The 14,250-nt window shown below is 46.5% G+C and overlaps 1 protein-coding gene across 1 annotated transcript in view; it reads right to left on the bottom strand.

Annotated features, from left to right (window-relative positions):
* The window catches only part of LOC142741821 (uncharacterized), a 92,257-nt gene that overhangs the window by 56,484 nt on the left and 21,523 nt on the right, over positions 1-14,250 (bottom strand). The window contains exons 4-6 of the mRNA XM_075851150.1: positions 13,716-13,872; positions 11,196-11,247; positions 9,022-9,042 (exon numbers count right to left, since the gene is read on the bottom strand). Of these exons, the coding sequence (XP_075707265.1) occupies positions 9,022-9,042; positions 11,196-11,247; positions 13,716-13,872 (230 nt within the window). The remainder of the gene's footprint in view (positions 1-9,021; positions 9,043-11,195; positions 11,248-13,715; positions 13,873-14,250) is intronic.

The following is a 14,250-nucleotide window of genomic DNA, read 5'->3' as shown; positions in this document are numbered from 1 at the left end:
TGTCGTGCACTTATTGAGCGTAGGGACCGTCGCCCAGTTGAACCCCGTCGCCTAGGGCGGGTCGTTGCAAGTAGGCAGGGACTGAGTGGCGGGTAGATTAGGGCTCACTTGTCTGTTTCCTTACTCCCCTTCATTACACGCTGCTCTTCTGTTGCAGGTTTTCCGCATTGAGTTTAACAGGGTGGTAAAACCCACAGCAAATAGCAAATGTTGCGATTTTTGCAGTGGAAAACCTGCGACTCCAAAAATCCCAACTCAGAAAAAAAATAATTTTTTTTGTTTAAGATGAATAAAAAGGTTAAAAGGAGTCTATCACCAGATGTCCATGTTGAACTACCAACAGCCTATTATAGATTAGGCTAACCTGATTCTGACGTGTATTACCTTTTTCCACAAAGTACCTCCTTTGAAAAGAAAAAGCTTTTATTAAATTTATGCAAATGAGCATTTTGGAGCAACGAAGGCATCACCGTTGCTCCAAAAATGCTCTCTCATCATTCCCCAGTTCAACCCCCCCCTCCCTCCCTGCTTACTTTGATTAACAGGGGACAGGCAGCATACTGGGCGAGTTTGCGCGTCCCTACATCCTAATCTGCGCATGCACAGTAGGGCCGATCGGAACGGTGACTTACAGGTTGTACTGCGCATGCGCCGTATCCTAATGCATGCATGCGCAGTGTCATCTTTATGCTCATCGTTCTAATCGGCACTACTGTGCATGCGCCAATTAGGATGTAGAGACACGCGTGCATTCACTGCACTACGGGGCCAGGCGTGAACTCGCCTAGCATGCTGCCGGGCCCCTGTCAATCAAAGGAAGCAGGGAGGGAGCAGAGTTGAACTGGGCGATGACGAGAGGGCATTTTTGGAGCAACGGTGACGCCCTCGTTGCTCCACAAAGCTAATTTGCATAAATGTAATAAAAGCTATTTCTTTTCAAAGGAGGCACTTTGTGGAAAAAGGTAATACACGTCAGATTTGGGTGAGCCTAATCTATAATAGCCTGTTGGTAGTTCAATTCGGACATCTGGTGACAGACTCTCTTTAATACCTACCACGTTCTCCATTGTCATAGCGATGGGTACTTTTGTTTTCCATCCAGACTGACCTCCTAGGATGACGTTTCATCCCATGTGACTACTGCAGCCAATCAAAAGCTGCAGCGGTTACATGGGCTGCAGCGTCATCCCAGGAGGCTGGCCTGGGCGAGAATAAAAGAAAGCATCGCTATGACAATGACGAATGGGGTAAGTATAAACTTTTGTTTTTTTTTGTCAACCACTGTTTTCCACAATGGAGATTAAGACTGGGAAAACTGCACCACAATTTGATGCGGTTTTTCGGGCGGAATTCCCTGTGGGTTGAACATGGCCATACTGTGCAGGAGAAACAAACTGACGAGAAAGCATCAGCTTGTTTACTCTTATTTAGCCGCTAGGGATTCTAGTAAACATGCCTGTGGCACCTTTGGTACCTTATCCTTCTAAAATGTTGGAGTTGTAAAAGTTGTAATGTCTCATATCTAATCCTATTCTTCCAGATAAAATTACTCTGAGATTTTTTGAAATATTTATGAGGTAACCAAATGGGAGTATTATGAATAATGCATACAAATACGAAGTCTGTATTCCAAGTGACAGAGAGAAGCTGTTTACAGCAAAACCGGATATTTGTAAGTTTATATGGAAGCACAAGAGGACTAGAATACCTAGGAAAGTGATGATGTTACGTGATGGAAGAGGTGGTCTTTTAGCACCAAATTTATTACATTATTTCAGGTCGTGTAGCTAAAGAAAATAAATCCTGAGAATAATACGCCTTTATGGATGATGTTGGAATATATTGCCTAAGGGCATGACCAGACGTGGCATATTTCTTCCGGCACTGTCCGCATCAATGCTGCACATAATCTGCGTTGCAGATTCTGTTGCGGCTCTGCCTAAAATGGGCATTAAATTGATGCGGACTAGCCGTTGCGTATTGAGGTGAAAGTACTTCCCTTCTCTCTATCAGTGCAGGATAGAGAGAAGGGACAGTGTAACGTCCGTGGCTGTGGGCTGTCAGCTCCAGCCTCCCGCTGACAGCCGCAGCCACGAGTCGGCAAGCGCTGGCCCCAGCCTCCGCCGCAGGAGATGCCAGCGCTTGCATCCACTCACCTTCGCCGGAGCCCGCAGGGCGTGCACGCTCGTCCCCGCGCTTAAAGGGGCAGCGCGCGCACCGGACATCTTGAACGACCTTTGACCCATGAGTACCCTGGGCTAAAAGAGGGGTCCAGCCCCCTAGTTCAATGCCTGAGCGTTGTTAGTTTTCCCAGTCTGTCTTGCAAATGGTCCCTTAGTGTTTCCCGTTCCTGTTGTTAACCGTACCTTGTTCCTGTTTCCGTGCTTTGCCCTAGTAACTAGTCGTGCCACGTCCAGAGGAATCTGCCACGTCCTGTGTCATCTGCCACGTCCTGTGTCATCTGCCACATCCAGAGGAATCTGCCACGTCCTGTATCATCTGCCACATCCAGAGGAATCTGCCACGTCTGGAGGAATCCGCCACGTCCTGTGTCATCTGCCACGTCTGAAGGAATCTGCCACGTCTGGAGGAATCCACCATGTCTGGCGCAACTTGCGGCTCCTGTGTCATCCGCCACGTTTGGCGCCATCTGCTGCACCCATCGCATCTGTGCCAGAGCTGCGGCCACCATCTGAACTATTCAGGTACCCTTGTGCGGGACATTGTATTTCTGGGGTGTCCTGTTGTTTGGCCAGCTGCCTCCCCGCTGCGGCGGTACGGCCTAGTGGGTCCACTAACCCGCTTTGTGACAGTACGCTCAGGCCATGGACCCCGCTGGTCAACCTGCGACGTTGTCTACACAAGCCATGCTGGCTGAGATGGAGGATCTCCAGTCACGACAAGACCAGCTCCTCCTGTCGGTGAACGCCATAGCCCATCGGCTGCTTGCTCCGTCCGCAGTCATCACCGCACCCGTTCCTGCGGTTCCGCCTGCTACACTTCCTGTCTGTACCGGTACCAACCCCCTGTGTTTCTTGCCGCTACCTCCACGCTATGACGGAGATCCGAGGTCCTGCAGGGGATTTTTTAATCAGTGCCTGATCCATTTCAGACTACATGCCAGGTCCTTCTGTTCGGATGACGTCAGGATCGCCTTTATCATCTCTCTCCTTACCGGCAAAGCCCTGGCATGGGCCAATCCTCTGTGGGAACATCAGGGACCAGAGACCCGGGACTTGTAGTGCTTCTTACAGACCTTCCGCTCGATCTTTGAGGAACCTGGGAGAGTTTCTTCAGCTGCTGCATCCTTGCTGACCCTACACCAGGGAGACCTCTCCGTGGGCGAGTATGACATTCAGTTCCGTATCCTGGCTGCTGAATTGACCTGGAACAACGAGGCTTTGGTGGCTACATTCTGGCAGGGACTGTCTTCAGGGATCAAGGACGAGCTGGCTGCTCGCGATCTGCCATCTACCCTGGACGATCTTATCCTACTCGCCTCCCGTGTCGACATGAGGATCCGGGAACGTTCCCAAGAGGTTCTCCGGGGAAGAGAACTTCCCAGGCTGGATTCTGCTGTCCCACAATCCTCCTCAGTCGTCCCACCAGAGTACCCGATGCAGAGTAATTATGTTAAATTGTCTACCCAGGAGAGACAACGTAGACGCACTTCTGGACTTTGTTTGTATTGCGGCCATGGAGGCCATGTTGTGCGTCTGTGCCCCCAGAGGCCGGAGAGACCCCATTGCCTGGGATTGGTTGGAGAGACAACACTAGGTGGAACAGAATCTAACAGAGGATTCGCTTCCAAACTGACTATTCCTGTGACCCTGGTATCCGGCGACAGGACGCATCAAGTCTCTGCCTATCTTGACTCTGGCTCTGCTGCAAATTTCATCCAGAAAGAGCTTGTGGATCATCTTCAGCTGCCCACAGTTCCCCTGGAGACATCTTTGGCTGTTGCCTCTGTTAATGGACTGCCTCTGCCTGATCCCATTACCTCTAGAACCAAGCCGTTGAAGCTCCAGGTTGGAGTACTTCATTCTGAATTTATTTCGTTCCTTGTTTTGCCCAAAGCCATCAATCCTGTTCTGCTGGGCCTGCCTTGGCTTCGACTTCATGCCCCAGTCCTGGACTGGAATTCTGGAGAGGTTCTCCCATGGGGCTCCAAGTGCCATGGTCGTTGTCTGCTGCAGATCCATCCTGTCAAGCCTTCTCTGCCTCAGTCGCTGTCGGGACTGCCTCCCCATTTTGCTCAGTATGCAGATGTTTTCAGCAAAAAGGAGGCTGAGACGCTGCCTCCACATCGCACCTATGACTGCCCCATTGAACTGGTTCCTAATGCCTCTCTTCCCCGTGGACGGGTATATCCTCTCTCCCTGCCTGAGTCTCTATCCATGTCGGATTATATAAAGGAGAATCTGGAGAGGGGTTTTTTACGAAAATCTTCCTCCCCGGCCGGGGCTGGAATCTTCTTCGTTAAAAAGAAGGATGGATCCCTTCGTCCCTGCATTGACTACAGGGGCCTCAACCTGATCACAGTCAAGAACAAATACCCGTTGCCACTCATCTCTGAGCTATTTGATCGCATACGAGGGGCCAAAATTTTTTCTAAGCTAGACCTGCATGGGGCTTACAATCTAGTCCGGATTCGCCGGGGTGACAAATGGAAGACGGCATTTAACACCCGGGACGGGCACTACGAATACCTGGTGATGCCCTTCGGACTGTGTAACGCTCCCGCAGTGTTTCAGGAGTTCGTTAACGACATCTTCCGAGATCTACTCTATGTCTGTGTTGTTGTTTATCTCGATGATATTTTAATTTTCTCCCCAGATCAGACGACTCATCGGAGGCATGTTCGTCAGGTTCTACTACGATTGAGGGAGAATCATTTATACGCCAAGCTGGAAAAGTGCGTCTTTGAGAAGAGTTCTCTGCCCTTCCTGGGCTACATCATCTCGGATCAAGGCCTCAAGATGGATCCTGAGAAAGTGAAGGCTGTCCTGGAGTGGCCACGTCCCCAAGGCTTAAGGGCCATACAGCGGTTCCTGGGATTCGCCAATTTCTACCGGCAGTTTATTTCTAAATTCTCTTCTCTGACGTCTCCCATCTCGACCCTTACCAAGAAGGGTGTGAATGCCAAAGTGTGGACTCCAGAGGCAGAGTCTGCATTTAATAGCCTGAAGAGTGCCTTCACTTCAGCCTCGATCCTCCATCATCCTGACGTATCTCGGCAGTTCTCACTGGAAGTGGACGCTTCCTCTGTCGGTGCAGGTGCACTTCTGTTCCAGAGGAGCTCCAAAGGAAAGGCAGTAGTATGTGGCTACTACTCTAGACTGTTTTCTTCTGCTGAGCACAATTACTCCATTGGAGATCGGGAGCTGCTGGCCATCAAATTGGCTCTGGAGGAGTGGAGACATCTTCTGGAGGGCGCTGCTCACCCCATCCTGATCTTCACCGACCACAAGAACCTCACTTACCTTCAGTCCGCTCAAAGACTTAATCCTCGTCAAGCCAGGTGGTCGCTGTTCTTCACCCGTTTTCTGTTTGCGCTCCACTACCGTCCCGCAGACAAGGATGTGAGGGCCGATGCCCTGTCCAGATCCTTTGAGACGGAAGACACGGTGGAGTCCCTCCAGACCATCATAGACCCGTCCTGCATCGTCACTGCTAATCCTCTGCAGGTTAGAGACATCCCTCCTGGGAGGACTTTTGTTCGGTTGGCGGACAGGAGTAGAATTCTCCGCTGGGGACATAGTTCTAAACTTGCTGGGCACGCCGGTGTCCGTAAAACCCGAGACCTAATTACTCGTCACTTTTGGTGGTCCACGCTACCTAAGGATGTTCTGGACTTTGTCTCTGCTTGCACGGTGTGTGCCTCTAACAAAGTGACTCACTTCAAGCCTGCCGGCCTGCTTCAACCTCTGCCTGTACCCAATGCCCCCTGGCAGCACATTGCGATGGACTTCGTCACAGACCTTCCCCCCTCAGCAGGATGTAACACTGTCTGGGTGGTGGTGGACCGGTTCTCTAAGATGGCTCATTTTATCCCGCTGACCGGCCTACCTTCTGCTCCTCGTCTGGCAAGTCTCTTCATTCAGCACATCTTCCACTTGCATGGCTTGCCTCTTCACATTGTGTCCGACCGGGGGGTTCAGTTTACCTGGAGAGTTCTCTGTAAACTCCTGGATGTGAGATTGGACTTTTCCTCTGCCTATCACCCCCAATCCAATGGGCAAGTTGAGAGGATCAACCAGATCATGGAAAATTATCTCCGCCATTTCATATCTTCACAGCACGATAACTGGGTACAGCTTCTACCATGGGCCGAATTTTCTTACAACAACCACACAAGTGAGTCCACCACTTCCTCTCCGTTTCACATCGTCTACAGTCAACATCCCAGAGTCCCGCTTCCTGTGTCGACTTCATCCCAGGTTCCCGCTGCTGACTCTGCATATGGGGACTTCCTGCAAATCTGGCAACAGACCCGGTCCTCTATTTTGCTGGCAGTAGATCGCATGAAGCGAAAGGCAGATATTAAGAGAAAAGAGCCGCCTCAGTATCTTCCGGGGACTAAAGTCTGGCTGTCCTCTCGGAACATTCGCTTGAAGGTGCCTTCATACAAGTTCGCTCCCAGGTTCCTTGGACCATTCGAGGTCCTGCAGCAGATCAACCCTGTCGCCTACAAGCTTCGGCTGCCTCCTACCCTCAGGATTCCCAACTCCTTCCACGTCTCCCTCCTGAAGCCTGTGATCCTAAACCGCTATTCCAAGACTCCCAGCCCTGCGGTTGCTCCCAGCGGCTCCTCTGACATCTTTGAGGTAAAGGAGATCTTGGACACCAAGAGAGTGAGAGGAAAGATCTTGTATTTGGTGGATTGGAGGGGGTTTGGTCCCGAAGAGAGGTCCTGGGAGCCAGAGGAGAACCTCAATGCCCCTACTCTTCTAAAGAAGTTTCTCTCTCGCTCCGGTCCCAAGAAGAGGGGGCGTAAGAGGGGAGATACTGTAACGTCCGTGGCTGCGGGCTGTCAGCTCCAGCCTCCCGCTGACAGCCGCAGCCACGAGTCGGCAAGCGCTGGCCCCAGCCTCCTCCTCAGGAGACGCCAGCGCTTGCATCCACTCACCTTCGCCGTGAGTACCCTGGGCTATAAGAGGGGTCCAGCCCCCTAGTTCGATGCCTGAGCGTTGTTAGTTTTCCCAGTCTGTCTTGCAAATGGTCCCGTTCCTGTTGTTACCCGTACCTTGTTCCCCGTTCCTGTTTCCGTGCCTTGCCCTAGTATCTAGTCGTGCCACGTCCAGAGGAATCTGCCACGTCCTGTATCATCTGCCACGTCCAGAGGAATCTGTCACGTCTGGAGGAATCCGCCACGTCCTGTGTCATCTGCTACGTCTGGAGGAATCTGCCACGTCTGGAGGAATCCGCCACGTCTGGCGCAACTTGCAGCTCCTGTGTCATCCGCCACGTTTGGCGCCATCTGCTGCACCCATCGCATCTGTGCCAGAGCTGCGGCCACCATCTGGACTATTCAGGTACCCTTGTGCGGGACATTGTATTTCTGGGGTGTCCTGTTGTTTGGCCAGCTGCCTCCCTGCTGCGGCGGTACGGCCTAGTGGGTCCACTAACCCGCTTCGTGACAGACAGCCCTTTCCCTAGTAAAATAAATTCATACTTACCCGGCCGTTGTCTTGGTGACGCGTCCCTCTTTCTACATCCAGCCCGACCTCCCTGGATGACACGGCAGTCCATGTGACCGCTGCAGTCTGTGATTGGCTGCAGCCGTCACTTGGACTGAAACGTTATCCGGGGAGGCCGGACTGGAGGAAGAAGCAGGGAGTTCTCGGTAAGTATGAACTTCTTTTTTTTTTACAGGTTGATGTATAGTGTGATCGGAAGTCACTGTCAAGGGTGCTGAAACAGTTACTGTCAATCGTTTAATTCTTTCATCACCCTGGACAGTGACTATTTACTGACGTCGCCTAGCAACGCTCCCGTAATTACGGGTGCCCACACACGTAGTCACCCATAATTACGGGAGCCCCATTGACTTCTATGGGCCTGCCCGTGCTGTTATAACGGCCCGTGATTACGGGCGTTTTTACGTTAGTGTGCATGGGGCCTCAGTCTGGCTGTAGACCTAGAAATACATAGGTCCAGCCAGAATGAAGAAATGTCATGTTCATAAAACAAATACGCTACGCAAGACACATAACATCTGCAGACTTCATTGCAGAATTTTGACTCTCCATTGAAGTCAATGGAGAAATTCCGCAATGAGTCCGCAACAAGTCGGCTACACGTCCGCAACAACCAGTGTATGCTGCGGACACCAAATTACGCACCGCAGCCTATGGTCTGCAGCGGAGTTTTCCACAACGTGTAAACGAACCTCACTAAAAAGCTGTGGAAAGCAATGGAGAAATGTGTACGCTGCGGATTTCCGCAGCGGACTGTCCGCAGCAGAATTCCAGAGCAATTCCGCCACGTCTGGTCATGCCCTTATAGATGGCATCCTCTTCTATGGAGTGGGACACAAAGAAGTATCTGGCTGAGGCACTAATAGTAAGATTTTCACCAGAATTTCAGAGCCATAATACATGAGACCTTATGTCTACTTTCTGAACACTAGTTAATGGATTACATTTCATAATACAATATTATATATGTGTGCATATATATATATATATATATATATATATATATATATATAAAATCCAAAAAAATCCAAAAAAGAGGCAGCACTCCGCAGAAAATATGATAAAGGGTGTATTTATTGCCCCCTGTGCGTGCAACGTATCAGCTCTATCCTCTAGAGCCTTTCTTTATATATGTAACACACACACACAAACATACATATATATGTATATACATACAATACTACAAATTATCATTTAACAATACTAAGAAATGAGTCCTGGAACATTGGATGCCACAAATCGACAGTGTAAAATGCATAGACAGTAAAACAGATTGGTGTGTATCTTTTATTTGCCATAAACAGTAGATTTAAATACTCACTATAACACACTGTGTCTTCACCTGTACAAATAAAGTAAAATAAAACATAAAGTTAAAAATCCACATCAAACCTGAGCAACTACATTTAATAGAGGGCTACATGGAAAAAAATATAGGTGTGGAGGAATTTAAGTTACATGGTGGCAGTTTAATACAGCTGAGCCAATTGGGTAAAGATTGCTGTATCTTACTCCATCACTATGACAAGCCACCAATGTTGCTGAAGGAAATTACTGCTAGGGATGCATCAAGCAAATCTACTCTGTAAGGCCCCATGCACACGAACATATTTTTTTCCTCCCGTAAATACTGGCGTAAATACGGGTCCATTGTCACACGTATTCGACCCGTATTCCACCAGTATTTATGGACCCTTGCCCGTAAATACGGGTCCGGTGTCACGAGTATTCCACCCTTATTTACGGACCCGTTTTCTCTGCACTAATCGGCAGCCCTTCTCTCTATCAGGATAGAGAGAAGGGGCAGCCCTTTTGGGCAGAGTTTCCGCAGCGTTTGAAAGTAAAAAAAAGTTCATACTTACCCTGGCCGTTGTCTTGGTGACGTGTCCCTATTTTGTCCCTATTTTGACATCCAGGTTGACCTCCCTGGATGAAGCGGCAGTCCATGTGACCGCTGCAGCCTGTGATTGGCTGCAGCGGTCACATGGGATGAAACATCATCCCGGGAGGCCGGACTGGAGGAAGGAGAAGAAGAAGAAGAGTTCTTGGTAAGTTAACTTTTAATACTATTAACTCCTGCGGTAGTCACTGTCCCGGGTGCTGAAAGAGTTAGTGCCGATCAGTTAACTCTTTCAGCACCCTTGACAGTGACTATCCCCTGACGTTGCCTAGCAACGCTCCCGTAATTACGGGTGCACACACGTAGCCATCCGTAATTACGGGAGCCCCATGGACTTCTAAGGGCCTGCCCGTGCTATTATTACGGCCTGAAATAGGACATGTTCTATATTTTTCAACGGCACGGACAACTTCCCGTAAGCATACGGGAAGGTACCCGTGGCCAATAGAAGTCTATGGGCCCGTAATTACAGGCCGTAATTAAGGCTCGTAATTACGGGTGTTTTTACGTTCGTGTGTATGAGGCCTTAGGCCTTATTCACACTAACGTGCCCGTTTTGCATGCATAAAAAACACTGCGTTTTTCTTGCGTTTTACGCGCGTATGTCATCAGTATGTCACACCTTTTTTTATGTCAGTAAAATAAACTGACGGAGATGTTTATTTTTTCTTTATAATTTCTTTAGCAACTGTTGCGTGAATCATGCACAGCACACATATGACGTCCGTGTGCTGTTTTTTTCCCACGCACCCATAGACTTCAATGTGTGCGTGATGCTCAAAAAACGCAAGAATAGGACTTGCAGTGAGTTTCACGCAACGGACACACACTGCGTGAAAAACACTGAATGTCTGAATGGCCCCTTTGAATTGCATAAGTCCTTATGACGTCCGTTGTTTTAACGCACCTAACACGGACATGAAATATGCTCGTGTGAATAAGGCCTTAGGCTAGATTCACACGCAGCAGCTTTTTGTCAGAACTTTCTGACACTGTGCCATTTATCTGAATGAGGCTTGCAGATATCCATGCACTTGCTGCTAAAACCACACCATTCCGATCAATGAAACCGATTTTCAGTCACAGAAACTTCTGCAACAAATCTGCTGCATGTGAATATATCCTAAGACTGATATAGCTTGCCCTTATCTAGCTCTTGCTTGACGCTTGAATGCGGTTGCTCACAGAACTAAAAAGTTATTCTACCAAAATATTTGTTCTACCAAGATGTACAGAAGTAAGAATTTATAATAAGGCTGGATTCACACAAGCACATTACGTCCGTAATGGACGGAACATATTTCGGCTGGAACTCCCGGACCGAACACAGTGCAGGGAGCTGGACTCCTAGCATCATAGTTATCTACGATGCAGAGGAGTCCTTGCCTCGCTGCAGGACAACTATCCAGTACTGAAAACATGATTACAGTAGGGGACAGTTGTCTTGCAGCGAGGCAGAGACTCGTAGCATCGTACATAACTATGAGGCTAGGAGCCCGGCTCCCTGCAGTGTGTTCGGTCCGGGACTTGCGGCCGAAATACGTTCCGTCCATTACGGACGTAACATGGTCATGTGAACCCAGACTAAGACTTACCAGGTAATTTTAAGGATGGCTCTTGTGTCTTCAAACTGCTTTCATCACACTGCTATAAAAGGAGTATTCTGACTTTAGCAAATAAATCTTAATCAATTCATACTGAAAAGTTTAATCTTTCTAATAGTTTGCATATCAATTTCTCACACTTTTCAAGATCTCTGCTAGCATACATTAATTGTAATCTTTCCAGGGCATAAAGAAACCTATCCTGATAATGTAATGACCACACAAGTACAGGGTCTGTTACAAGAAATGGATCTGATATACTGTAGATTTGCCATAAATGCTTATGATGGGAATACCCCTTTAAGTGTAGCTGTCTGATCTTGAGGTCTAGTGACATCAGTAGATGCTCTCTGATCCCAATATACACTATCTAAAGCTCTGATTTTTCAGCAGAATGATCATACTTTTGCTCTGATGAAGTGTGATATGAAACTCACTATGGCATCCTAGAATAGCTGTCATATTAGTATGTCTCACAGTAGATATTAACATGCGTTTGTGTTACTTTTTATATTATTTATAACATTTTAAAGTGAGTAATATTTCCTTCCCACTTTGGGTTTTATGTTGTTTGGGACTTGGCTTTACTTGACAGATTTTGTGGAAGATCAATTGTGATCATATATCTTTTTGTAGAAACATCTGCCCCTTGTATGTAACTTTGTAGGTGGGTTGGGGGTCTTATCTATTACCGATAATGCTGGAGGTATTCGTTTATGTATTTGGATATAAGTGCTTTAAATATATAATATATTTTTGTAATTGGGTTATTTTGGGTTATCCAAATCACACAGCTACTTTAAGTGATAATGGATCTTGTTGTACTTATGGCAACATACATATTTGGTCCTGGCAAGTTAAAAAGATCAAGACTTGAATAAGTAAAAGATGCTAATTACTATACATAAGTCAGCAAATTACTATATATAATAAATTTTATTGAAATCACAAAAATTTAATTAATAGGGAATCTAGTTTACAAGTATTATGACTGTTACAAAAAAGTAGAAAAAATCCTCCAGCTCACCTGACACACTCCTGTGTGTCGTTGACAGCGCCCGGATCCTCGTGTCGGCACACGGAGTATCACGTAGAAAACAAGGGGAGAAGGTAGAACACAGCCAAGTCTAAGGACACAGCGTTGTCCGAAACGCGTAGGCTTACAGAGGATACCCTCCCTCCAATTTCCTATACACCCTGGACTTCATATCACTGAACTTCCTTTTAGAAATCTAACAATTAAACTTGGAAAATCGTTTTCCATTTTAAACGCTTCAGCGCTGGATCCTACCTTCTCCCCTTGTTTTCTATTATGACTGTTAAATGGAGATCAGTATATAAAATATGTTTATGAGAAATATATGTGAAGTAGTTTAGAACAATCAGTTTGTGATTTAGGTCAGCCAGTTCATTTTCTTTGTTTTAAAAAGCACCTAAGACCCTGCTCACATCTGCGTCAGAGGCCCCCCATACTATTTTGTCCAGTAAAATGACGGAAACCCAACAGAACCTATTAACGTCAATGAGTTCTATTGGGCACCATTGGTTTCTGCCATGTGATGGATCCAGTGATTTTCTGCTCCTATGACTGAGCAGAACAACAGAACCTGGAATGCAGATGTAAACACAGCCTAAAGCCTTATACCCAAACATTGAATTGTTTCAACAGATTGTGTGAAGGTTCCATTCAAATATAGATCCTGTCCTAAACAAGAAACACCAGCGGGCACCGCATTTATATTGCCACATACCCTAAAAGCTGAAGTGAATAGGGACAAAGAACACACATGCGGGTATGTATATGGCAAGAAGTCTAAAAGATCCTTTCCTAGTCTATGGGCGTCCGTGAAAACGGGGGGCACCTTGGACGTGAAAAACGTAACGTTTTTCATGTCCGAGTGTCTGAATCTAGCCTAAGATTGAGATGCCATTTGTGTGTATCTATGTACTATTGTAAACCTGTCCTCTGCTCGAGATGAAATGTTGAACATTCACTGTTTCCCTAGTTCCCTTGAAAAACATAAAGATGCCACCAAAAGAAACATTATAATTTAGTAACCTTTTCAAAATAGTACAATTTTTTATCCACATCATAAATACATTCACGTTTTACATTACATTAAGTACCTAACAAAATGATTAGGAAAAGTTTTGATCCTGGACCCCTCTTGGAATCATATAAGGTAGAAGCTAGAATGCTACTTCTGCTGGCTGATGGACGTGATTGTGACACATTGTCACTCCCCAAAGAAATTCATTGATTCGTATTATGAATGTGTCAATGACATAACATTTTCTAAGAGAAGGAATGAAAGATGTATTTTGCAGCCATGTGAGAAGCCAACTAGCTGAATCCTAAATTTCACCCTTTAAAATTTATAAATAAGATCTTATTTATTTTATAATAATCTGACTTATTCTCAATTCTCAGATTTCTTTATACTGGTTTTGACTAAGGAATGTCATTCACTTCGCCCTTAATATTCTAAAACATTCATAGATAATACTTACCATGATACAATTTTCGTATTTAATACAATAAGACACATCACAGGTAATGAAAACAAGAGGAAAACCATTGAATGCAAATGCTTTGAATTGAAATCTGGATTCGAAGGATATCCCATTCTGCAGTATTTTTACATAAACTCCCTGGTCAGCTGGGCATCTGTGAAGAATGATAAAAACCCATTTATAAAGACAAATGTATCAAATTCAAATCAAATTCTTAGAGGGTTTGTCCATCTTTAAAAAAAATAAAATAATAATTATAATTGGGCAGCTGCATATTTGGTAAAACAACAACAACAATCCTTACCTAGATTACCTAGATAAAGCTCCTGCCACTCCAGTGCTAATGGTCCCGTCTGTGTATACAACGTAGCAACGATAGCATCTGATGTCAGTGCTTCAGCCAATCACGTGCTGTTATAGCTGTGATGTAAACAGAGATCGGTGGAGGACCATAATATTCATCAGTGCTGGCGTGGTGGCAGATTTAACAGGTATGAACTTTTCTTTGTGATTTTACCACATATGCAGCTGC

This window comes from Rhinoderma darwinii, chromosome 2, assembly GCF_050947455.1.
Source record: "Rhinoderma darwinii isolate aRhiDar2 chromosome 2, aRhiDar2.hap1, whole genome shotgun sequence".
Classification (NCBI taxonomy): Eukaryota; Metazoa; Chordata; class Amphibia; order Anura; family Rhinodermatidae; genus Rhinoderma; species Rhinoderma darwinii.
The sequence above is the reverse complement of the archived record's forward strand: the minus strand, read 5'-3'. Positions and strand labels throughout refer to the sequence as shown.